Source organism: Athalia rosae, chromosome 6, assembly GCF_917208135.1.
Source record: "Athalia rosae chromosome 6, iyAthRosa1.1, whole genome shotgun sequence".
NCBI classification, from domain to species: Eukaryota; Metazoa; Arthropoda; class Insecta; order Hymenoptera; family Athaliidae; genus Athalia; species Athalia rosae.
The window spans coordinates 11,909,939-11,936,472 of NC_064031.1; the positions used below are offsets into that span (position 1 = coordinate 11,909,939).

Here is a 26,534-nt window from a genome sequence, read left to right on the forward strand (position 1 = left end):
CACTATCCGTATTATTTATATCTTACGCACATGTAGGTATAGTTACGATACCTATGCACACTGTTCAATCACCAGTCCTTCAAATATTAAACACCACAGAAAAAACCAAGAAAAAATTAACATAACACGTTGTCAATATCGTACAAAGAATCTCATCACATACGTCCTGGTGTCTACAATTTTCATTTTCATTTTATAATAATTTTTTTTTCTTCTTTCTTTTGCTTTTTATTTATTTAATTTTATATTAATTTTATTGTCTTCATTTTATTTTTTCATCAAGTAAGATACGTACGAAAAAATTATGTTACAATACGTATGTGCATATGTAGGTATACATATAGAGACGTCGTTATTATCCATCCTCGATTCTTTTTACTTTCGGGGAGAGTGAAGAAGTAAAACAAATCGCATTAAAAAAATGAAAGTTTCTCTTAATTTGTATAAAACAAAAAAACGAAAGATTGTTCGAGACATTATTTTATTTCGGAGAAAAAAAAATCACCCTCTCCCCTCCTTTTTTGTATCGAGGATGAATAATTGAATTATGACAGTCAATGAATTAATCCCGAACCTCTCTATAATAGACTGATTAAATTATCTACCTCAGTAAATAAATCAAATTGTATCATTGTCCATCGTGTATAATGTATTATCGCGTACCGATTAGTTGAATTAAATATATCATATGTTATTGAATAAAGTAAATATTGAATATAAATAATATAAATTACAATTTTAGGTGAAAAATAGAAAATGAAACAGAAAAAAAAGGAAGAACAGAGGAGAAAAAAAATAACAATACAGTTTAATCAACATTGATAACACGATTGAAGAAAAAAAAAATTGTAAAAGTAATATTAATAATTAGTAATAATATAATGTATTCACCGCGTTTATGATATATTAAATCCTAAAGAGAGAACAAAAAAACGAAAGAAAAAGAACGAAAACGAAGAACAAAAAACTTTATTTATTTTTAAGTACACGTACCTGTACTTAATTGACGGACAAAATATAGAGCCCAATGTATTTTATTTTTGTCTTTATTTAATTTTTTTATGTAATTTAATTTAATATACACCCTGTACTATATGGCGCAAAGTACTCGATCGCTAATTTATTGTTTTTCTTTAAATATAATTGCTATATTATCATCATTAACTATAAATATCGTGGAAGAAGAGAAGAAGAAAATGATCAAATTCATCAATAAAAATACGAAAGGAAATAATAGTATTAATATTGAGAAGTAAACGAAGGAAAAAGAATATATATATATATGTGTATACAAATACGACGCACATATTCCACCTGAACTTATATTATATACCTAATTATATATGCATATCCACGTTATATATTTATTAAAATTATAATTATAAGTTGAAGTAAAATAAAATTTGATCTTTCGGTTACAATACGAATATTTGTAATATAATATAATAAAGAAAAAAACGAAAGTTATACAATTGCTAAAACTAATAATCGATGAGTTTTTTCTGGTAATGTGAAAAAACATTTTACAGATCGCTAAGAATATAAGAAGAAATATCGAACATTGCGGTACAATTTGGATTCGTGTACGTATATATACATTTGATAATTTGATGTATAAAAATGTATACGTATATGTGTACAGATGACTGCAGGGGAGCCGATGTTTAGCTAGAGCGTCCTCTCAAAATAATATCCTGACATACAGGAAACGGTATTTAGTGCACTCGACGAAGAGCAGCAACGCGCAACCCGGCAATCATCGATGATGTATTTAGTAACTCTGCTAGCCCCCTAGGTTAAAACTATAAGCTATATACCAGAACTAACGCAGGGCAAGTAATTGAGGCGACCGAGGAAGTGACAGAGGATGGTACAATGTCGTTCAATATGTTAAGGCCCGTCTCGTTATTTCAGCTCAACAGCATCTATTTAGTTCGAGTCGTGTCCTGAAGCTTACTGGTCGGTAGCAATCGCCGCCGCCGGTCTGCAGACGGTTATTGTTCTTTATTCGTTTCTTTTTTTTTTTTTTAATTCCAACCCGTTTTTATTATCACTACCCGCTGTCATTACCATTCTGTAAACGGAAACAGAACGAAGATCATAAAAAAATTCCTCACCCCAGGTAAAAATCGCGAGGACTTAGAATGGGAGGTGGCCAAGTTCTCCTCTACCTTCTACTGATCATCATTTGCACGCAGAATGGTGAGCGTTTCAATTAGTTCAATAATTATCATCCAATAATTTCTGATTTGAAAAAAAAAAACACTTGGTTGTTAATTTTTTTCTTCTGATATAGTCTCATCCAATCAATGCGGAAAGGTGTGGCTGACGGTCTCGTCGCTCTGGAGACCAATAGCTACGAATGATAAGGTCGTCGATGCTGAATTAGAGGTCAATTGGGACCTAGATTGTCCATCGAATTTGGGATATCCGGACAGCATTAAGGTTTTCACTGCTGATCCTGCCCACAGTAAAAATTTTTAATTTTTCGTTATTTCTTCGTTAGGCGTTACCAAGTGAAAGAGAAAGCGAATACTGAAAACAGGGAGAACGGGCATTGAAGTGAAAAGATTGTAGTTGAAAGATTTTTCAAAAAGTCTTTCGATCTATTTCAGATAAAACGATTAAACCGCAGTTGACTTTACTGCTCGCCGAACATCCTCGGGGTTATTACAGGACAAATATAACTGTCGGAAGACCTCCGTTGCCTGGGGGATGGGACGAAGGAGCTGGAGGTGCAGCTCTTCCAGGACCACATTGCTTGAAGCATCACGCGGCGCTTTATAAAAATGGCGAATTCCTAACGAGTTCATGTCTTCAAATTTGGCCAACTTGGATGTACGATTTGAGGTAAAAAGGATAGATATACGGGCGTTTGGCCGAAAAATCTATGTGTTCATCAATTTATACGGATTTCTACTTATGCAGAAGACAACTGGGAAGACTTCCTATAGGAACATTAATGATTCCTGGAACTCATAATTCAGGATGTTATAAACACGGAGATTTAACTCGAAGAGATGCTTTTCAACGTTATCTTTTAACTCAAGATCGTGATGTTTGGACTCAGCTGGTTCATGGCATAAGATATCTTGACATAACAGTTGGATATTATCCATTCATTGAGGAATCTAATTCGGTTAATAGATTTTGGGTTAATCACGATATAGTTAGGATCACACTGCTCATGACGATTATAAAAGATGTAAGAAATTTTTTGGATGTCGCCAGAGGAGAGGTGGTAATTCTTGATTTTCATAAGTGAGTAGTATGAGAGAAGAACGGGGGAAAAAGATGGCAACCTATCGTAATTCGTTATCCTTCTTCCCATAGATTTACCGTCGGATTTGAAGGACGTCCTAGCCGACATCGTCGACTTGCTTCGATCCTGCACAGGGAATTTGGTGGCTTAATTCTCAGACCAGATAGAGGGGTTGACGGCCTTGGACCGACCTTGAACGATATTTGGACCGTTGGACGCAGACTAATTATATGCTATGGTGATAAGCAAACCGTCAATGGTTAGCATTTGTGAATCTGTATAAGTGAACTTGAAGTTAGTGCGGTTTCGGTAAAAGGCGAAATGATTCTTACTCAATTTCAGAGTACGATTGGCTTTGGCCACCGATGATCCAGGCGAGGGGTGATCAGCAAAGACCTGAGGGTCTTAGAAATTATTTGGAGCGAACTATAGTCGGCAGTAAAAGACCGAGAACTAATCAGAATCCTTTGTGGGCAGTAATGGCTGAACTGACACCGATGCCCTTAGACATAATGTTGAAACCATCTGGAGGACTTCGGCAAATAGCGGATTCGATAAATCGGAATTTATCTGTTTGGTTTCAGGACGAATGGTGGAAACAAACGAATATTGTAGCTACACATTTTTTCCTTGGTAATAATTTGATCGACGTTTCGATACAGTCAAATATTAAAAAAAGCAATATCGCCCACTGGCGCCTCTGAACTACTCTTCGATTTTTTTTCTTTCTTTTATAGCCACGTTGAATTTCTTTCTCCTCGATGTCTATCAAGTTTGTTAGTTTTGCGATCAGCGAACGATTCTTATCGTCGGTGAGAAATGTAATACGTATAAATTTTTCGACAGTTCTAACGAACAACTCATTATAATGATTGAGTACCTATCCTTTTTTGGGATAAAAATCTAAAAAACTTATTATTACTAATCAAAAAGCAATCCACGTGAACAAATAAAATTTTCACCTCAGTCCCTGCTTTCCATTCCGTATACATAGAATAATTTCGGATAACGTGCGCTGTTCGTGCTCCGTTCAAACTCTGATTTATCGGTCAATATATTATTATCACCATATTTGTTGATTTGATTCATCATTTTCATTAACATTGAATTGATTAACCGTATCTGGTAGCTGCTGCGGTGCTTGATGTGATTATTTGTTATCCTCAAGCTGATAAAACAGACTAAAGAGAGAACCACCTGTTGAGTTGTAAAACATTTTCAGGCAATAAAAACAGTCCTATTACAATACTCCAAAGTCAATTCGACTCAATCAAGCTATGCTTTAAACCCATTTCGATGTCTCGCTTTATTCGAAAACGAAAACTGGATTAATTGCATGTAATGATGTATTGAGAATAAAATTTTATACAATGAGTTCGAGCTTTAATTGTTTGGTTGACGATAATTAATTGGAAAACATTATTCGGGCTTGAGACGTTGAGCTGAGAAATATTTGATGGATCGGGGGTGTGACTCGGTATACGGTCGACAGATCATCTTGAAGATCTTTCATGACGATCTCGGTTTTTGAAGCGACAGCAGTATAACCGCAGCAGCAGAAGCGGCGATATCAACAGCCACACAACGTCCTCAGAGAAGAAAGGGAGGGATGCCTAAAAGCGAACATTATGTCGTACAGTTACTATTGCACTATAGTTTTCCCTCTACTTGAGTTTGTCCACTTACGTTTCGACTGAACTTACGTAGTTGGATCTCAAAAACACAAAACCATCAAATAAACTGAGTGAGTGGAGAATTTCTTCGAGATATGCTGATGTTTTTGCTCCGAAACGTGTAACGTTGACGATCTCTTGGTCATCCAAGAAAACTTCGAATCAATTGATTCATGATATTTCATCTTCCTTTCTCTGTTGCAGCAAAAATACCAGCAGCCTAAGCAGTGACTCCGCCTCGCATCAACAATAAAAGACTCGTCGGTGCATCTGAAAAATTGTGGATTGAATTTGTCGACTCGATGGAATCAAATACATCATCTATCATATTGCTTTGTATAATATGATTTCTGAAATATTCTGTGTTGAAAACTCCAGGAATTAGTTGTATTGGATATCAATGAATTATCAATAAACAGAATTCGCCCTCGAAATTTATTGTCTGATTAGAATTGATTACACCACTGTACCGATCACTCATGAATGTCCTTTAAGAGCTAAACATCATGACACACTTCGAAGACCTGCATGACTGATTTCGGGCGAAAAATCGGAAATTTGCATACACGCAATGAGAATTGCATGCACATGATGAGGCACCAAGTTTCGGACCACCTCCTCGGGTTTCCTGTTCTCCTGATACAAATCTCCACTTTTCGGCAAACTTTCAATTTCCAGGGCCGGCAATCTAGAGCTCTGCATTATCGATTCTGATTCGAAGCATGATTGAACGATTGAAGACACAGGCATGCATGCAGTCAGTCCTGCAATGCATCAGTTTCTCTCTCTTTCATAATAGGAATAAATAAACAGGGTGGAACGCATGCACCCGATCAGGCACCAGATTTTGGAATACCTCCTCGGTTTTCTGTTCTCCTGATACCCAGAAAATTTTTTGGCCTAAATTCTAAACTTTGGAAAGACTGTTCTAGAGCTAGAAATCATTCTTGTTCTCTTTCATCTATGATTTATTGAATAAATGAATACGCGGGCAGGCATATAGTTAGTTCTACAAAGAATCAGTCGCTCTTTCTATCAGACTAGGAATAATCATGAAGGATTGAATGCATGCACATGATGAGGCACCAAGTTTCGGACCACCTCCTCGGGTTTCCTGTTCTCCTGATACAAATCTCCACTTTTCGGCAAACTTTCAATTTTCAGGGCCGGCATTCTAGAGATCTGCATTATCGATTCTGATTCAAAGCATGATTGAACGATCGAAGACACAGGCATGCATGCAGTCAGTCCTGCAATGCATCAGTTTCTCTCTCTTTCATAATAGGAATAAATAAACAGGGTGGAACGCATGCACCCGATCAGGCACCAGATTTTGGAATACCTCCTCGGTTTTCTGTTCTCCTGATACCCAGAAAATTTTTTGGCCTACATTCTAAACTTTGGAAAGACTGTTCTAGAGCTAGAAATCATTCTTGTTCTCTTTCATCTATGATTTATTGAATAAATGAATACGCGGGCAGGCATATAGTTAGTTCTGCAAAGAATCAGTCGCTCTTTCTATCAGACTAGGAATAATCATGAAGGATTGAATGCATGCACATGATGAGGCACCAAGTTTCGGACCACCTCCTCGGGTTTCCTGTTCTCCTGATACAAATCTCCACTTTTCGGCAAACTTTCAATTTTCAGGGCCGGCATTCTAGAGATCTGCATTATCGATTCTGATTCAAAGCATGATTGAACGATCGAAGACACAGGCATGCATGCAGTCAGTCCTGCAATGCATCAGTTTCTCTCTCTTTCATAATAGGAATAAATAAACAGGGTGGAACGCATGCACCCGATCAGGCACCAGATTTTGGAATACCTCCTCGGTTTTCTGTTCTCCTGATACCCAGAAAATTTTTTGGCCTACATTCTAAACTTTGGAAAGACTGTTCTAGAGCTAGAAATCATTCTTGTTCTCTTTCATCTATGATTTATTGAATAAATGAATACGCGGGCAGGCATATAGTTAGTTCTGCAAAGAATCAGTCGCTCTTTCTATCAGACTAGGAATAATCATGAAGGATTGAATGCATGCACATGATGAGGCACCAAGTTTCGGACCACCTCCTCGGGTTTCCTGTTCTCCTGATACAAATCTCCACTTTTCGGCAAACTTTCAATTTTCAGGGCCGGCATTCTAGAGATCTGCATTATCGATTCTGATTCAAAGCATGATTGAACGATTGAAGACACAGGCATGCATGCAGTCAGTCCTGCAATGCATCAGTTTCTCTCTCTTTCATAATAGGAATAAATAAACAGGGTGGAACGCATGCACCCGATCAGGCACCAGATTTTGGAATACCTCCTCGGTTTTCTGTTCTCCTGATACCCAGAAAATTTTTTGGCCTGAATTCTAAACTTTGGAAAGACTGTTCTAGAGCTAGAAATCATTCTTGTTCTCTTTCATCTATGATTTATTGAATAAATGAATACGCGGGCAGGCATATAGTTAGTTCTACAAAGAATCAGTCGCTCTTTCTATCAGACTAGGAATAATCATGAAGGATTGAATGCATGCACATGATGAGGCACCAAGTTCCGGACCACCTCCTCGGGTTTCCTGTTCTCCTGATACAAATCTCCACTTTTCGGCAAACTTTCAATTTTCAGGGCCGGCATTCTAGAGATCTGCATTATCGATTCTGATTCAAAGCATGATTGAACGATTGAAGACACAGGCATGCATGCAGTCAGTCCTGCAATGCATCAGTTTCTCTCTCTTTCATAATAGGAATAAATAAACAGGGTGGAACGCATGCACCCGATCAGGCACCAGATTTTGGAATACCTCCTCGGTTTTCTGTTCTCCTGATACCCAGAAAATTTTTTGGCCTACATTCTAAACTTTGGAAAGACTGTTCTAGAGCTAGAAATCATTCTTGTTCTCTTTCATCTATGATTTATTGAATAAATGAATACGCGGGCAGGCATGTAGTTAGTTCTGCAAAGAATCAGTCGCTCTTTCTATCAGACTAGCAATAATCATGAAGGATTGAATGCATGCACATGATGAGGCACCAAGTTTCGGACCACCTCCTCGGGTTTCCTGTTCTCCTGATACAAATCTCCACTTTTCGGCAAACTTTCAATTTTCAGGGCCGGCATTCTAGAGATCTGCATTATCGATTCTGATTCAAAGCATGATTGAACGATTGAAGACACAGGCATGCATGCAGTCAGTCCTGCAATGCATCAGTTTCTCTCTCTTTCATAATAGGAATAAATAAACAGGGTGGAACGCATGCGACCGATCAGGCACCAGATTTTGGAATACCTCCTCGGTTTTCTGTTCTCCTGATACCCAGAAAATTTTTTGGCCTAAATTCTAAACTTTGGAAAGACTGTTCTAGAGCTAGAAATCATTCTTGTTCTCTTTCATCTATGATTTATTGAATAAATGAATACGCGGGCAGGCATATAGTTAGTCCTGCAACGAATTGGTCGCTTTCTCTATTAGACTAGGAATAATCATGAAGGATTGAATGCATGCACATGATGAGGCACCAAGTTTCGGACCACCTCCTCGGGTTTCCTGTTCTCCTGATACAAATCTCCACTTTTCGGCAAACTTTCAATTTTCAGGGCCGGCATTCTAGAGATCTGCATTATCGATTCTGATTCAAAGCATGATTGAACGATCGAAGACACAGGCATGCATGCAGTCAGTCCTGCAATGCATCAGTTTCTCTCTCTTTCATAATAGGAATAAATAAACAGGGTGGAACGCATGCACCCGATCAGGCACCAGATTTTGGAATACCTCCTCGGTTTTCTGTTCTCCTGATACCCAGAAAATTTTTTGGCCTAAATTCTAAACTTTGGAAAGACTGTTCTAGAGCTAGAAATCATTCTTGTTCTCTTTCATCTATGATTTATTGAATAAATGAATACGCGGGCAGGCATATAGTTAGTCCTGCAACGAATTGGTCGCTTTCTCTATTAGACTAGGAATAATCATGAAGGATTGAATGCATGCACATGATGAGGCACCAAGTTTTGGACCACCTCCTCGGGTTTCCTGTTCTCCTGATACAAATCTCCACTTTTCGGCAAACTTTCAATTTCCAGGGCCGGCAATCTAGAGCTCTGCATTATCAGTTTTGGCTTGTATCAAAGCATGGTTGAATACGGTCACAGGCAGGCATATGCTGAGGCCCGCAAGTATCCAGTTGATATCTTGATCGTACAGCAAAAGAGTAGGATCAAATACACAGGATTGAGGGCATGCACATGTCACCCAACATAGTGTAGTAATGATGATCATTGAAATATGTATGTAGAGAGGTACTTTAAAATAATCAGACAAATATTATGGCAGCAGTAGTTGATGTTTAATCAATCAATCGTTTAAAATACATATGAGTACACTGTGAAGCTCGTTATCGATTTACTTTGACAGATACGCTCATACTTATGATCAATGAATTATAATCTCATGGACAATACATGCTTCGGCTATCTTATTGAAATATTAATCCGAATATTCAGAAGACTATAGGATATACGCATATAATATGATTACTTGTGTATCCAAACTTATTTAGACTCAATCAAACATTTACACTGTCACACGACGATTAGTTGCGTATATGTGCCATGAACAAGCTCATTTCTGATGTGGATGCAAGCTGCTTCATTGGTGCACCATCCGCTTTCTGAAAAATAACAAAAGAAGAGACGTTTAAAAATGTAAAGTAAATAAATTGCAGCCACAGAAGGACTGAGCACAGTAGAATACTGCCCCTATATCGATTTCGTCGCAGAATATATCTCTCTCAGTCCGGAATGCTTCAAAAAAGCGTCCTACAATTGATTCGAAAGTTCTTCTCTCATCGACCCCAAAAATCGAAAATATAATACACATTCAATTCTTCTCAATATTTAGGCCGAAATTCAACGGTTGTTTTTGTACGGTGTTCTATGATATCCTCATGTCATTTAATCTCAGGAATCCAAATCCGCAAGCTAAATAATTCTGTCTTCAGAATTGATCAATCGATTTAAAAAGAGAAAATTCAAGGACATACTGATGAGAGTTATCGCTAGCTCAATTCAATCGACGTACACGTGTACACATGCAAAATTACAGAAGAACAGCGCATAGAAATTAATTTTGCAAAACCCAAAAAAATCGCAAGTCTGTAGCATTAGATTTTCATCAAGATTCAGGACGAAATTCAACTATTTTCGATGAACAGCTTTCTGTGATATTCTTCTATATTTTGATCTGAGCCAAACTGAACTATCCATCGAATTGTCAGAGTTGTCACGGATTTGTAGCTTTGAAAGATGACAATTTCGAGATATCTGGAAAATTTTGGTCCTAGCCCAATCGATACTTGATTATTTCTGCGGTCCATCGCATCAGCAATTATTCAGATTATTCCAAAATCATTTCCATTTTTTGCTGTACACATACACTTTCAATCATCTCATTATCATTCGTCGATAAGTCAGGGGTCTGATATGACGCCAAACCCGCTTTGAGGAAACAGATTTCTACCCAGGGCCAACTGACTGGCTTTACCCATCTTCAGTCAATACTTCAAGCCGTAGCACGAAGGTTCCTCAGGTCATAGCCTCGATTCGCATCAAGACGTCAACGTTGACGTATGTGTTGACTGAGGAATTTTCAGTCAACGACTCTGGTGAAGTTTCTTGACTATCCGGTAATTTCAAGTTGAACCAAGCTTAGGCGTAACAAAGTAATCAATTGCTACACATAGTGGACTAATTACTAATTATAAAGTCTATAGTCAAATGGAGATAAGATGAAAGAATTAAACCAAAATAAAGTAATGTAACAGAATACAGCGGATCCAGTAACGAAAGACAACGGTAACATATACAATACAATAGATCAGTACAGATGAAGCATATACCGGGATAATTCGTGGAAACTGGCCATTTTGAACGTCTGACTAGTGTGGAGTGGCCAGTTCCCAAATTTGTATCTGTAAGTTAGTTTGGAACATGGTCAATTAAGACCATGATACTTTCAGCTCACAAAAAAGAATTCCTGAAAGCGCACATACAAATAACTGCTGTATTTCATGGAGCATGGATTTCAAGTCGAGGAACTGAGAATTTGGAATTAGATGATTCTTGAAAAACCTGATTAGCTGATCATTGGAATTTTGTGAAAATGCCAAACATAAAATTCACTAGCGAGCAAAGAAAGGAGATGGTCCGCCAATATTATGGTGGAATGAGTTATCGGCAAATTGCACGTCATTTCGGGGCTGCTCCTGGGTCCGTGACTGGTATAATACAGAGATTCAATCAAACCGGAGATATAAATCCAACAATGAAGGGAATGACTCAACCGAAGAGGCATTTGTCCGAGGATATAAAACTTGCTGTTTGTCTCAAAGCACAAGAGGATAGCCAGAAGCCGTTGTCTCAAATTGCCGAAGAGTTGAATATATCTAAGTCTTCGGTATCTAAGATTATGAAACAAGCTAAGAATAAAACCCCAAGGGTCAAGGAACCGTTGCCCGGGCAACTTCAGCCTATGGACCATAAGAAGAGACTCACCTTTTGCAATGCAATGTTGGATCGAATTAAGGTAGATAGGAACTTGATTCACAGAATATGTTTCACGGGCGAATGCAAATTGATAATGAATCGGCAATACATTGAAGTATTGACCGAAAATAATCCTGAACCCCAGTGTAAATGTCAGCTCAACTTCTGGCTTGGGGTTTTAGATGACCGATTAATAGGACCAATCTTTTATGATAATGATCTGGATGACAACCACTATTTACAACTGCTGAAGACTCAGATAGTTCCAGCCTTACGAGCTATTGAAAGAAACGTTAGTAGATGACACTACTTAACTTTTTTTGTTTATCATATTTGCTCAATTGAATGTTGTACTTTTAACAATCAGGGTCCAGCTATCTGGTACCAACAAGACACAAGGTTGGCTCTGTCCACTGTTCCCGTTCGACATTACCTGGACAAGGAATTCCCTGATCGCTGGATGGGCAAATATGGACCAATCAAGTGGCCTATGCGATCACCTGACCTTTCACCGTTGGACTACGCATTATGGCCCAATCTGAAGAACATGCTTCATGATGGTAAACAATTTGCAGACGCTTCTGCACTACAGCTGAGAGTAGAAGAAATTTTCCGGGGTATGGATTCCCAATGCCTCAGAAATATCACCAGTACATTTCCTGATCATCTGTATGATTGCCGAGCATCCCGTGGTCGTCTTCTTGAATTTGAGTGATGCTTGTCATCAGGAAGTAAAGAATAATTATAAATTACCTGATAAATGTCTTTGTTCAATTAAATTCATTATTAACTACTATTAGTTTGATAGGGATCATAAATCTAACTATACTAAACACATGAAGAAAAATGTAATTCACATTCATACTGAACTTTGAGAATAAAAAATTCTTCTAAATGGAAATTAGTTGATATCTTACATCAAATTGCCTCTAAAAACAAGACTGCAGCTGAATCAAACCCCATGAAAAATTCTGAACTTAATGTCTGCTAAAATTAATCAACACAGCCTACAACCGAAGCAAATAAGCCTAGAAATTTCGCGAAGTTGATCATCTGGTGAAAATACACCTTTAAGCTACAGTATTAGTTGTTCTATACGAAAAATACCTACATCCTGCCCAATCATTGCAAATAGAATGAAGAACTGTGGCAATACGTGGAGTAATTTATTTCGATTCTTCAACGTTCTCCGTGGAACATATGCATTAACAAAAATATCTATGAACTTGAATCTTGCTCTCACCTCCTATGTAAATTTTGAAGTCCAATCCAAATATGCGGCCTGAATCCATTAGACTCAAATTATGCAGACGAATTCGAGTTTCTCCACCCGACAAACCAAGGCCTTTCCTCCCAATGGTCCATGAAACCGAAATTCGTAGATGCCAGCTACTTGTAGTATGTAGAGTGCAAGAACTTTCGTTACAAATACGCTATGATAGAGAACCGGCTTCGGAATCCGAGTGAGCCTAAATTAAAAAATCAGAAGTTTCTGAATTTAGGAAAATGTCCCACGGGACCCCAAACTTGGAAATCAAAATGAGCTTGGACTCGACCGTTTGAATGTGGTTCGACAACTCGCATTTTGTTTTCAATACGAATTTACTATCAATCATTATATTATTCGTTATACACGAAAAATACGACCCTAATAACTGTAAGTTAAAACTTAACTAATCGTATGTTATCTTATCAATATAATAATCAATATGTTATCACTTTTCACTGAACTGCTTTGTAGAAGTTTGTCAGCTGGGATAAACATCGATTAAGTTTCATCAGCTGGAATAAGGTTGAAAAATGAATTTACGTATAGATCGGACATAAGCGGAATAATTGCTTTGTCAGTAATCAGAATAGTAGTTATGCTTAAGCCTTGTTGCAGGGCTGAATGGTATAAGTCAAAGGAGGTGGAGGAACTAAGAGTGGAAGTGGCGTTGGCGGTGGCGATGCCACAGTCTGTGGCGGAGAGGGAGGTTCACTATTTATAGGGGTATGCAAAGCTGCGTTATACGCTGCTAGGTATGACGGCCACAAATGAGGCGGCGGTGGAGACCCTGGGGGTGGAGGAGGCGGCGATCGATCATCTAGCTCATCCAAGTCTTCGATTGCCAGTGGAGAAGAAACTGGTATTTGAGATTTCTTCAATTTGATGATCTTCACCTGTAATTATTCACATCAATACAAACTCCTGAATGTTAATAAAAACAGTCAAGTCACATTATTCGTGAAACCCTACCATGTGAACTCTGGCATGATTTTTTAATGTTTTATTGAGCTTGTATTACCTTGACTTTCTTTTTCGTCTTGGGGGGCTTGCTTTTTTGGTGTTTTTTCTTTGATTTCTTAATCTTAAGCCGCTTCTCAGTTCCATGCAGAGTATTGTAGTTCATAATGTTACTATTTCGAAGGGGTAAAACGGCGTTAGAAATCGTAGGAGGTGGAGATGGCATGTCCCCTTCGCCGCCACTCGGACTAGTGCCTTCTCCTGGGCGTACCCCATCGGCAAACTGTACAGATTTTCGACTCCTTCTTCTGACTATTCTTTTTTTCCGAACCTCGCGCTCCTTTTCCTCATCTCGCGACATACTGGCTATAGATGCTGAATCTTTGGTTTTTGATTCTTCAATTATTGCCTGAAGTTGACTCTCCACTTGCTCTTCTGTCAACGCAAATTCAGAGTCAACAGTCATTTCTACTCGTTCTCTATCCTCATTTCGATCTTCGTAGTCATCCACTTCATCATCGTTGAGTGGATCTCCATTAGGCAATGACTCTCTTCTGAAAAAATGATGGTTTTAACAATAAATTTTGATAGAAATATTTCTAAAAAATTCAAAGGTACTCACCCAAAGCCAGGAGATATCAAGATGCCTTTAGCTGGTGGTGGAAGAAGAGGTAACCACTCGATTTTAACATCCTTTACTTCCTCTGCAACTTCATCGTTGAATCCTTCCCCAGATCCATCTGGTTGTTCCAGTTTTTCTTGCAACTGGTGTTCAATGTCACTCAAAGGCAGGGGTAGAGATGGATCCTTGATAATGCTTTCCTCATCTTCTTCATCTTCAATCCCCGAGGTGACAGAAATAGGTGGAGGTGGTGAATGTTGTTGAAAAGTTGCTCCCTCTTGTTGGCGAAGCGTAAGATTCTTTTTAATTAGACGGTCTGCACGTCGTTTTCGCCTCTCCATTCTTTTAAGCTCTCTCTCTTTTCTTCGCTCTTCTCTAATCTTTTTCCGCTCATCTCGCCCTTTTTTACGCTCTTCCAATATTGCGTCGTAGTTGTAAACAGGTAGCGCAACAGCTGGTATTATCTCTGGCCTAGGAATAACAATCGGCGAAGTTGTGCTGGGAGAAATGAGGCTCAATGTTGAAGGGGGTAGTGAAATCCCAATAGGAGTAGCTGCTGCGCAAGGACGATGATATGCTGAGTTGATAGCATCAGAGGACGGTGCTGCAGTAGCCCAATTGAGGGTAGTCGGAACCACTTGGAGAACATTTCCAACACGTACTACGTGACTGGAATTGCTGACCCCTACTGCAGGCAATTCTCGTTGAGGAGGAGTAATTCCGGCAAATTCTGAAGGTATAACTTGTAGAACATTCCCAACCTGAAGCACTTTTGGAGGCGGCTGCTGGTACGGTTGTTGCAACGGTGGCATAGCACTGGGAGGTATACCTGGATAGGTAGCGATGTTTGTAGAGAACGCTGCAGGATGGTATCCAGCGTGCTGACTGTCTTGAATGGTCAGTGGAATTTGCTGTTGTTGCTTTTTCTTGATTCCTAATTCTAATTCCAATCTGTCATCAAGAGAAAGGCGTTTTGGAGAACCTGTTCCTATTGTTGCTGATTGGTGAGTCTCTTCAATACGTGGAGGATAAGTTAAATTTCCTTCAGAATAATAGTAGTACTCACTAGTACTGCTATTAGCATTGCTTGCATATCGTAATGAGCCGTCATGATTTATGCATTCATTGCCAGCCAAGAGTTCTGAATCAGATATCGTAGAATCAGCAATTACACCGGCATTTCTTGTTACTGTAGAAACTGACTGTACAATTGTTTCTATTCTTCTACCGGTGGTGCACTTTTCATGCATAGATAGATCAGTTCCCTCTCTCACAAGAGATGTCGATCTTGATCTGTGTATTCTTTTAGCTGGTCTTGAGCTTCTTACTGGAGTACGCGATCTTGACCTACTTTTCCGAGATGTTCGATATCGGTCAATTGACCCTCTAGCTCGTGTCGATCGAGTAGGAGGTGATCTTGACCTTGAATAAGAAGATCTACCCTCACGTGTTTCAGAACTGGGAGAATCTCTTTCTCTGAACCGGCCCCTGCCATGTTTTGATCGAGATTCTATACTCCGGTCTCTACGTCTGGATCTAGATTTGGGCTGTAAATGGATAGGTCCTTCCTCGATCTCTCTGTCGAGGCTATCACTTCTGTTGAAACGTCCCTCTTCAAAATCAAGATCAAACTCATTGGGAAAGAAATCGTCTCTGTGTTCCCCGCTTTCATATTTCCACTGGTGATGTCTGCTTTCATTGTCCACATGCAATCTTTTACGATGACGGTCTCCATCCAAACTTTTCTCTCTGAGTATTTCCATTGGGTCATAGCTTTTGCTTTCTTTATCTCGTTCTATGCTGTCTTTATACCTTCCTCGATCTCTGTCTTTATCTAACTTACGTTCGACGCTTCCGAACTTCCTGTTGTTAAGATCTTCAGCAGTTGTCGACATTGGAAATCTGATTGGACTTTTGACGCTTCTCTCTTTCCGATCGTCAAAAGCTTTGTATTTACTAATAATGAAGTCGTCGTCTTTGAAGAAGTCTTTATCATCTGTTTCATCAAGTCTATCGCTGAGTTTGATTAATTTTTTGTCTGATTCTCCTCCCCTCCGCTTAGGGCTTCTATCACGATCTTTTCTGTTCATAGGACTACGACTTCTGCTCCGTTTACTTGTGACAGGACTTCTCGATCTGTTTCGTCGAGCTACAAATTTTCCTTTGCTCGGGCTGATACGTCTTCGGCTATCTCCTCGGTCAACATATTTAGTGTTGCCGCGATTTCGATTCTCTTGAACTAGAATTCCTAACTGCTCGCGTTTTCCAGATTTATCTCTATCTCTAGCCTCTATATCTCTACTTTTTCTTCGATCCTCTCTAATCCATCTATCTCTTTCCCTTCTCTCAGGACTTTTTTTGCGACGATCTCGTGATGTTGATCGGGATCTTGTTCTAGATCTGGATCTTGAGGGAGATCGGGATCGTGATTGAGATCGTTGCATAGCTTCGTCAACTTCTTGCTTGGGAATGATGGCAAATTCATCGTATTTATCATTATCTTGTACTTCAAAGTCTTGCATATTTGGTAAGTTATTTCTGATGGTATTACTCGGCAGTTTCAAAAATTGATTAACATCTTCAACTTCTTTTTTCAAAGTAACAGCTGCTGGGATTTTTTCTAATTGAGGCTTCTGCGAAGTTAAATTCATAGTTCCTAAGCTCGCGACGCCATCATTCACAGACTTTTTAGTTACAATCATTTTGCTACCAGAGACTGAATTTTCGGACATATGTTGTTTCTCCAAGTCGTTCATGGTCTCTTCAGCTTCTGCACTTGGTAATACATTAGCTGGTAGTAATTTCTTTTGGATTTTAAAGGAAATGGTACCCTGAACCATTTCTCCTTTTTGTATCTCTGGAGTCGACTTGGACTTAATCTCATTATTATGTTGAAACAAAATTTGTTTGGGGATTAATTTCAAAGGTGAAAGTGTTTTTTCTTCTTTCTGCTCGAGCTGGATTGGATCGGGGGCCGAATCATCCTCAGATTCGGTTTTGTCATGAGAATCGCTACTCGACTCATAGTCTGCAAATATGTCCATAGAATTCTTGCTTTTATTTTCTTCTATAGGGAGTACCATTGTTGCTTCCATGCTAAAACTTGATGTAGACGATCTACCGGAATGCTCGGAACTTATTTTTTTCAAATTGATACACTCAGGTCCAAATTTAGGCAATTGTATTGCACCTGAACTCATCTTTTCACATTTGACTTTCAGGGACATGATTTTATCATTATCTTTGAATTTGTCTTGCACATTGAGTACAGGTTTGCCTACTATGGCATCACGAGCATTGATATTAGGTTCAAAACTGTTATTCGCAATGAAATTGAAATCTTGATCTGGCGAAACAACAGGTACTGAGATATTAGAAGCCTCAAACATAATTGGAAATTCTTCTGTCGGCAGTGGGATATTAGATATCACTTCGGTCTTAGGATGAGCTTTTTCGCTGCCACTAGAAATGTCCATGTCCTGTAAAAACGGCGAGATACTTTGTATAAAACAAAAAAAATGTAACAACAAAAAATAATAATCTTCCAAATTGTCGTCAGGTATAAAAAAAATTGCACAGCATAAAAAAATACTACAATACATATTGCACTTACTTCAGACTTCTGTGAAAATGCCAGAGAACTTGGACTGTACAATTCTAAGTCGTCTTTACTATCTTTTGCAGGATTCCTATCTGAATGTTGAGAATTTTTATCTAATGCAGCGTGCCGAATGTTGTTGAAATTCAATTCTATTAATGAACTCAAAGACTGGTGACTACTTGTTGAAACTTCTTCAGTATTCCATGGTTTTTGAGACAGTGTAAGGATATTTGATGAACGCTTCAATTGATCTTTTTTCTTCAGACTTGCCACATCAGGAGAACTGAATAGTTCATCTGATTTTTTGGATTTGTTTGTTGTTGTGTCAAGTGTTGAAGATTTCATAGAAGTTTCATGCAAAGTCACGGTAGGATGAACTTCATAGGCAACCGATTTCACTGGAATATCATCCAAAGTTGAAACTGTGCTTTTGACCCATTCATTATGTTCTTCTTCCCATTCTATCAGAAGAAGATTATCTGATTCACTTTTCACTGATTCTTGTATTTGTGTTGGCTCGCTATACTTGTTTGAACTGCTTTCAACATCCCAACGACTTTTCTTGTCCTTCTTTGGTAAAGGACCAGTATTTGACTTGGGCCAACTTGTCTCGACTGGATTTGAATTTTCACAGTGATTCACTTTATTCACAACTGCAGGTTTCTCCCAATCACTTAAGACATCTCTAGTTGCTCCAAATCTTGTCACTTTAATGTTCAGATCATCTTCCAATTCCCAGTCACTTGTTTTTTCTTGATCTTCGTCTTCCCAATCTCTGCTAGTATTGTTTTCCGATAGTTTCAAACTCTTACACCTGTCATGTTCATTCAGATCCTCTATCAAATTCGGTTTATAAATTCGTTTGTCAGTTTGATTGTCACAGCTCGTACTGTTTGACAGTTCTCCAGGCTGCACTATGTTCCAGTTTTTTGCTGGAACATTCTCATCAACTTTATCTTTATTTTCAACCGTAGTATCATGGTTTTCCTGATAATATTTTTCGAATCGTTGATCGTCCTGTTTCTCGCTTCTGTGTTTTGTCTTCTCGATATTTTCTGGATTTCGATTTTTTTGTAACCATGGTTCACTTTTGCAATTTCCTACTTCAGTGCCTTTCCATTTCTTTTCTGTTATCATTTTTATCTTTTGTTCTTCAATATCCCATTTATTTTTTGATCCATCTGATGGCGCATGTTTGGCTTTTTGGTTCATGAGCATCATTGCTTCTTTTTCTCCTTCTTCCTCTTCCTCTTCCCATATTCTAATAGCCGATAGTCTATTTTGCCTTCTTTTGTGCTCTTTGTTAGTTTCTCTATCCACAGTTATGTAGGTATCTGTTTTTTTATCGTACTTCACACCCTTCTCAATTTTTTTCTCTTTTTTAAATTTCTTTCGCTCGTTAGATTCACCACTCTCTTCTAAGCTATCTACTTCCCACTCGTCATTCAAATGCTCTTTTCTCTTATTTAACTTCTCTAGAGAAGATATGGTCGATATGTTTGAATTATCATTTAGACTGAAATCATCTTCTTCCCATTCGCTGCCACTCACTTTAATTTTGCTTTTTCTATTTATCGTTTCTTCAGATCGTTCTTCCCTCTGGATTATTTGGTGCGTCATTCGAAGACTCTCTTTTTCCCATTCATCCAACAGTTTGACTTCTCTTGATTTTTCCTTCAACTTTTCATCCGATTGGTTTTTCATTATGTCTCTCATACGTTTGTCTTTAATACTTTTTACTTTTTTCTTGTTATCAGAACTGGAAATTTCCTTCTCATGTAATATTTGTTCTGGCAGTTCTGTATTCTCCTTTTCCCATTCCTCAAGAAACTTATTTCCAATTGCATCGTTTCTCTTTTCTTTATCCGGAATTTTTTTTTTCAAATCTGGTTTTAGCGTGACAATATTCTGTTTGATAACCAGCTCCCTTTCCTCTTCTGTTGCTACCGAATTATCGTCGAAGCTCCATTCCCGAGTACGCTTCTTTCTACTACTGGTTGGAATTTCTTTGCTGCATGATTCTTTGAATGGTATATCACCTTTGTTTAGCTCAATTTTTTCCTCCTTAACTTCCATTGTTTCGTTCAGTGATTCTTGTTTCTCTCTGCTATCTTTTTTTTTATCGGCTTTCTTGAAATCTGTTGATTTCTTCTTTGACATTCCATCATCGTTGTCGGAGATTTTTTTATCGCTTTGTTTTCGACACGACTGTTTTTCACTTTTTCTTTTTCTCTTTTTTGCTTTAGTGTCTGAATCGGAGCTACTAGAGTCTGATTGCATTTTCCGTTTGCGTCTTTTCTTGACGATCACTTTCTTTGGCTTTTTCTTTGACTTCTTCTTTCGTCTACGTCGTTTCCTTTTTTCATCTTCACTGGACGATTCACTTGTTTGATCGTCACTACTGTCGGATTCGGAACTTGATTTGACTCTCTTTTTGAATTTCTTTCGTAACACTCTGCGTTTGCTTTTTTTCTTAATTCTTTTTGCTCTCTTTTCTCTATTTTTTTCTGCATCTTCTTCCGAGTCTGAAGAATCTGATGAAGATGAAAACGTTGATGATGACGAAGTGGATGATGAGGATGAAGTAGAGTCACTACTTGATTGACGGTATTTCTTTTTTTTCTTCAGATTTTTTTTAATCAAACTTTCATCACTGAGCTTCTCCTCCTTGATTTTGACGTTCTCCCAGTCACTGGGCACAGAATTGGACTCATCGGATTCGTCATCTCTGCTACTACTTGCATCTGCTTCACTTGCCACCTTTGCTGTTGTAGCTCGGAAGCTCTCATTTTTCTCAGATTCAATTTCGCCTGTCAAATTGGATTCTTTGCTCTTAGTAAAAACACTGGCGCATTCAATCTCGCTATCTTCCAGGTAATCTAACTTGTCTTTTGGAACGATTTTGTCAGGAACCTTTTTAGAATCTGATGATCCTGCCTTGTTAATCATGAGAGATTTTTCTAAACTGGAGGTAGTCTGAATGGCCAAAGGGGGCATTGATTCTGAAATCAAAACCATCAAAAATTTCATTCCCTACAATTTATGCGTTTTTTTATAAATATGGTGCATGCTTTTAGTAAATCTCTTGAAAACCCATATAGCCTTGAGTTCAATGATGAAATAGCTTACCATTTGAAGCTATTACATTAGAGGAGGTAGGCACAGAGTCATCACTGTTGACCATTTTCATGAACTGTTCGTACTCAGAGACCAGTTTTGGGTCCCCTGTAGCTGCAGATAAAGGTGAAGAAACGCAATCTTCTCTGTTAGCAACAGTTACTAATCTACTTGATTTCAGATTCACGTCATTATTACCTAAATCAAAGGTAATAGGCAATCACAGTCTGTGGAATCAGTTATAATTAGAACGCATATATCGTTTTCATTAGTACTTACGAGACGAAAATATCTGTGTGTCAGTTGATACACTTTGTGAGCGGTTGTAGGACAATATGTGAGACTCCCTAGAAACTTCAGGCATCGAACTGCTCTCTTGATTCGCAGTTTCAACTCTGGCAGCTTCTTTGACTTTGGGTTGGGGTATTTCATCTTTTGTTTCAAACTTTTCCACGACTATTTTAGACTCTCGACTTTTCTCTTTTGGAGGAACGATTGGACTATCGGTTTCCCATCTGGATTTTAAAGTAGTGTCATCTGCAATGACCCCTTTTTTGGATACTTTAAAATTTTCCATTCTGTCATACCAACCGTCACGTTGATCGACGTCGTCAGCAGAATTTATTCTGAAATACGACTTACTTAAGTGGTACTCAGCAAACTAATAATCAATTACTCAGGATAATAGCGTTTGTCCGTGCGCAGCAACATTGTGCACTGAATGCGATTTCCCTAGTTTTTCATGAATAGGAATACTGGGAACCTCCGGAAATTGCAAACAGTGTATAGTACTGTGAACTCACAAAAAGTGCTAAAAGTTGATTGGGATAAAGTGCGGAGCGAAAACTTCCGGGATTGATAGAATTAACGTAGCCTGGAAAACCTTTCCAATCTTTCTGACTATAAAAATTAACTTACTGAATCTGATACGCCTCGCATATTTGTCGCATCTTATCACGACGGTCCGATGGAATTGCTTGATACAGCTGTTGTCGAGTAAGAAGAAGCGATACCCGAGGATTTTCCGCAAATAAAACTGGAGGTCCTCTACCACGCTTTGTTGATCTTATAGATTCTGGCGGAAATTCTATAGGTTCTCCTTCTTGTCCCTCAGCTATTAGAGGCAATCGCTTCAAATTGTAACCCCCCATCATCAACATCTGATCAAAATGCTGAGCGAAATCTTGTGCTGTTCTGAAAATCAATATTTAGTTGAATAAAACTGAATGAAATATCTTCCAGAGTAGCTATGACAGATTCAATATTTGCAGGAGATACCTGTTCAGATTCAATTTATCCTCTCTTCTGCGGTTAACCATTTCTTCTGTGGAAAGTCCGGACCTCTTCAGCTCCAACCAACTTTTACACCTTACAAACTCTTTCTCTTTCTCTCGTTCCTTCTCCTTCTCTCTTTCTTTTGCTCTCTCTTTTTCTCTTTCTTTTTCTTTCTCTCGTTCTTTCTCCCTCTCCTTTTCTCGTTCTTTCTCTCTTGCCTTCTCTCGTTCGCGTTCTTTTTCCTTTTCTCTCTCCATTTCTCGTTCTTGTTCTCGTTCTTTTTCTCTTGCCTTCTCTCGTTCGCGTTCTTTTTCCTTTTCTCTTTCCATTTCTCGTTCTCGTTCTTTCTCCCTCTCCTTTTCTCGTTCTTTCTCTCTTGCCTTCTCTCGTTCGCGTTCTTTTTCCTGTTCTCTTTCCATTTCTCGTTCTCGTTCTCGTTCTTTTTCATTTTCCCTGTCCCTCTCTCGCTCTAATTCTTTCTCCTTTTCCTTCTCTCGTTCTATTTCTTTCTCTCTTTCCTTCTCTCGTTCCAGTTCTTTCTCCTTTTCCTTCTCTCGTTCTTTTTCTTTCACACGCTCTTTTTCTTTTTCTCTTTCTCTTTGTCTGTCTTTTTCCTTTTCTCTTTCTTTGGATAACGATGGAGTCTGAACATCCTTTTTATCTCTCTCTTTTGAACCCCCTTTTTTCTTTTTAATCTCTCTACTGGTCCTTTCCTTATCTCTCTTGCGCTGATCTCTATCCTGCGAAACCCTACGAGGTGGTTGATCCTTTGAGAATTTATTGTCCTTAGATTTGTAATCTCTATCACGATCTCTGCTATAACGTCTTCTCCTTAACAAAATATTCAAAATGTTCATATCGAATAAGCTTTGAAATATTTATGTTACTTTGTAATCCGTAATTGGGTTCCAAAGTTTAGTGAATAATCGAATTAAAACTTTGAATTACCTGTCGAAAAATTTCCTGCTGTATGTGGCCTTGTGATCATTTTCTTCTTCTGAATGATTTTGATGCGTCTTTTTCCACCTGCTTTTACTACTGCTGCTACTTTGTCTGTTTGCCTCCTTTTCAGCAGCTACTGCAATCAATAGAGAAAATTCAGATCAGATCAAATCAATTTCGACTTGTTCATTTGGAAAATCCAATGTTTGTAACATTCAAATTGATTGAAGAGAATTTTTACTTACATGAAGAATTATTGTAATCTTGTATTCCTTTGGTCATCGATTCTTCTCTGACAATTTCCTCAATAGCTGGCACTCTGTCCTCTAGAATATTAAATGAAGATAGTGATGCAGAAGAACATCAATAGTAGATAGAAAATAGATTTTATGATCTTGAAAATTTACCGTGATGTTTCTTAGATCTGCCGCTGCTACTGTCTTTTTGCTGTGCCTCCAGTGCAGATTCAATTTTCATTTTTGCATCATTCAACTCTTCCAGTAATGATTTTACCTTGTCTTTAGGCTTTCCTTTGCCTCTATCTGATTTTATTCGAGATGTATCTTGTGTATGTTGTTTTGAAGTGGTGTCAGCTTTTGCCGGTCCAGGATCTATTTTGGCTTTTGATTTGGGGGGTTGGATTTTTGGTACAACACCAAATTTATTTGCAAATGCCATGAGCCGTTTCTTTGCTTGTGCTTTACCCAATACAGGCTTGGGCGTTTTTGGGCTATCTGAAATATCAAATGTGGGTTCACTAATCTCTGGTGTGCTACTCTGTACAATTTTTTCGGGACGTTCAGGCGTGTGCGGCGTCGGTATGTCTGATATATTAAGTGCTGGCGTGGCTTGAAACACTTGACTATTTTCAGGTTCTGGAGCAACTGCTTCATCTGGTGTTGGATCATCTGGAGAGTAGGTCCCCTCAACATGCCCTGATAGTTCTGGTCCACGCTCTGGTTCGATTTCTACTTCTGGTTCTGTGGATGTAAATACCTCGAAAGTTTAATTTGAATATGTGTTGGAGTCTTAAATTATCTGTTACTGGATTTTCATCAAAAGACCGGTTAGAAAAGTAATTCGAACCTTCTGTGCCTGGCACTGATGGGGCTGATGTCGAGTCTGATATCGCAGTTTGGTAATTTTCTGATGAATTAAAAGTGGGATTATATGTCGGGTGAACTTGGTAATCAGGATGAGATGGATCCTGATAATTTGTCCCATATTCGAGCACCTGGTCAGTGCCTGGGGGGTAAGTAGGGTGTAAACTTGGATGGGATTTCATTGCAGAGCTTTGCTGAAGATTTGGATTCTGAATTTGCATGATTAGTGATGCTTGGTTTAACATGTTCTGGATTTGTGGGCTCTGTGTAGTAACTGTTGGACTTGAAGTTACGCTGAAATTGAGAGTAAAAACGATAGGATTAGGCAAAATCTTCAAGATCACACAAGGTTATAGTTGTAATTGGCCAAATTTTGTGATTTGGCCTTAGTGCCATTAGGTACATAGACCTGGTGGTCAAAAACTTCTATTGAAGTCCTAATGCACTCGATTAAAATTGTTTTCTCACCTAGTCAACTGCATTGATCCCATCATGCTGGGGGGTGGGGTATTAGCCCAAAAATTTGTGGGTAATTGATGTAAATTTGCTGAGTCAAGACTCGGATTGTTGTGTGTTCCATTATTGTTCAGATTGATCGGAATCCCACTATTTCTGCTCATCATCAACTGGTTAAGTCCATATGGATCATCATAGTCGTAGGCACCCCCATAATTATAAGTGTCATCGTATTCATTAGGATCTCCATAGTCATACGCATCGTCGTAGCCATAGGAGTCATCGTAGTCAAATGAATCATCATTTTCATACTGGCTGATGAAATTCTCTTCCTCATTTTCAAACTGAATGAGGATTTCTGGCTCATCTTCTTGCTGTTCTGTCGATGAATTACTCTTTTCAGAGTCTATATCTGTTAGAGCTTTTGGTCTTTCGCCTGGCTTTGGCAAAAATGGCAAATCTTCTTCTCCAGGTACAGCAACATCCCATGTATGCTCAAACGGCTTATGAATCGGTACTATTTCCTCCGGTGTGGTACTTTGACTACTAGAGTCCTCGATTACTCGAGAGCTAGGGGATTCTTCCTCCTCCATCGTCTCATAACCTATTGCATCATGTAATAAGTATGTGGGAATATTTTAAGCTGTAGCAAGAGCCTACCCAGTCAGTTTTTTTCTGTTGATATGATGAGACTAATAGAAGTTTTGGTAGAGAAGATTCATAATCTTTGGAGGCCCATTGAAGAAAGGAATGCTTGAGTGAGTATTTCACTAGCATGTGGTGGCACCGATTATTGCACAGACCTTATCAGTCTTAACACAAGAGTTATAAAAAGGCTAACTAGACCAAATTATTGAGGGCATGCAATTCGTCGACCAGCTGTAATTGCTGTTCATGAGCTACAATCATGTTGGCAGCTACAGTGTATATTGTATACATAGGTATCAAATGTATGATGCGGCAACAACTATTATACTGTGTACGTATCAAATGAATGGCATTGTTGGTAAAGCTATTTTTGTTAGTAAAAGGAATGGTAAGATTGACAGCATGTCATTCAAAAGGATGTCCTCTTGTTCGGGAAAACTTTGTTGCATACCGAAGACACAGGTCTGCAACAAACATTAAAAAACGTCGAGAAAAAAGGGCTTACCTGTAGCTATGAAGGTATGAAGTTTGGAAGATTCTTAAATGCCGTTGATGGATTCGTGGGTCAAAACATTTCGTGCTGGTGTGAGTTTAGTGAATTTTATGAAGCAATAATCAATTAATTTTGTATTAAGTGAAGATTTAACTTTCCAGTCGGACATGTTCATCGACTGACACGAAGATAGTTGATGACTTTATTGTGTGACGTGCGACCAACGATCTTCGACTTTGTCAGTGCTGCCAGGCCACCAATTCTCAACCCCACTGAACTACTGAAGTGTCACAGGATTTTGCCTGTGCTTTTTGTTGGAATTAGGGATTCGTCTTCGCGGTATAATTCATATAATTTTAATGTTTATTTAAATTAATAGAAACATATTTTTTTAGTGAACATTATATTCTTTTAACCCGAATGCAGATGAATCAAATACCGAATACGTTGACTGAAGATCCTTAACTAAATTTGAACGCCAGATATAATTGCATGAGTTCACAACTTTATTCCTGCAGTTTTTCCTCATTTTTCGTTTACCATTATCATATAATATAGGTATATGTTCTAAAGAT

At 38.4% G+C, this 26,534-nt stretch overlaps 3 protein-coding genes and 1 long non-coding RNA gene across 5 annotated transcripts; 2 read left to right on the forward strand and 2 right to left on the reverse strand.

Moving 5' to 3' along the window:
* The first annotated feature begins 1,943 nt into the window (after positions 1 to 1,943).
* LOC105690502 (PI-PLC X domain-containing protein 1) lies at positions 1,944 to 4,637 on the forward strand. Its single transcript, XM_012408297.3, has 6 exons — positions 1,944 to 2,202; positions 2,297 to 2,470; positions 2,616 to 2,850; positions 2,929 to 3,261; positions 3,334 to 3,521; positions 3,605 to 4,637. The coding sequence occupies exons 1-6, from the start codon at positions 2,145 to 2,147 to the stop codon at positions 3,964 to 3,966; spliced, it is 1,350 nt and encodes a 449-aa protein (XP_012263720.2). The 5' UTR covers positions 1,944 to 2,144; the 3' UTR covers positions 3,967 to 4,637.
* A 4,619-nt stretch (positions 4,638 to 9,256) lies between these two features.
* Positions 9,257 to 11,985, reverse strand: LOC125501420. Its single transcript, XR_007278991.1, has 2 exons — positions 11,791 to 11,985; positions 9,257 to 9,602 (listed from the first exon to the last, which is right to left on the reverse strand). It is a non-coding gene; the product is annotated as an uncharacterized LOC125501420 (long non-coding RNA).
* On the forward strand, positions 9,688 to 12,376 carry LOC125501418. 2 transcript variants are annotated; one of them, XM_048657209.1, is made up of 3 exons: positions 9,688 to 10,785; positions 10,950 to 11,767; positions 11,843 to 12,376. In XM_048657209.1, exons 2-3 carry the CDS (start codon positions 11,093 to 11,095, stop codon positions 12,188 to 12,190), a joined length of 1,023 nt encoding a protein of 340 aa, XP_048513166.1. In that variant the 5' UTR covers positions 9,688 to 10,785; positions 10,950 to 11,092; the 3' UTR covers positions 12,191 to 12,376. The 2 variants fall into 2 exon arrangements, with proteins under 2 accessions (XP_048513166.1, XP_048513165.1); XM_048657208.1 differs by having other exon boundaries at positions 9,688 to 11,767.
* A 246-nt stretch (positions 12,377 to 12,622) lies between these two features.
* Positions 12,623 to 26,127, reverse strand: LOC105690435 (titin homolog). The gene is made up of 14 exons (XM_048657474.1): positions 25,972 to 26,127; positions 24,831 to 25,422; positions 24,346 to 24,656; positions 23,667 to 24,239; positions 23,505 to 23,585; positions 23,266 to 23,395; positions 22,321 to 23,148; positions 21,961 to 22,236; positions 21,322 to 21,668; positions 21,055 to 21,240; positions 17,938 to 20,927; positions 14,325 to 17,803; positions 13,764 to 14,256; positions 12,623 to 13,638 (listed from the first exon to the last, which is right to left on the reverse strand). Exons 2-14 carry the CDS (start codon positions 25,409 to 25,411, stop codon positions 13,345 to 13,347), a joined length of 10,569 nt encoding a protein of 3,522 aa, XP_048513431.1. The 5' UTR covers positions 25,412 to 25,422; positions 25,972 to 26,127; the 3' UTR covers positions 12,623 to 13,344.
* Positions 26,128 to 26,534: the final 407 nt, after the last annotated feature.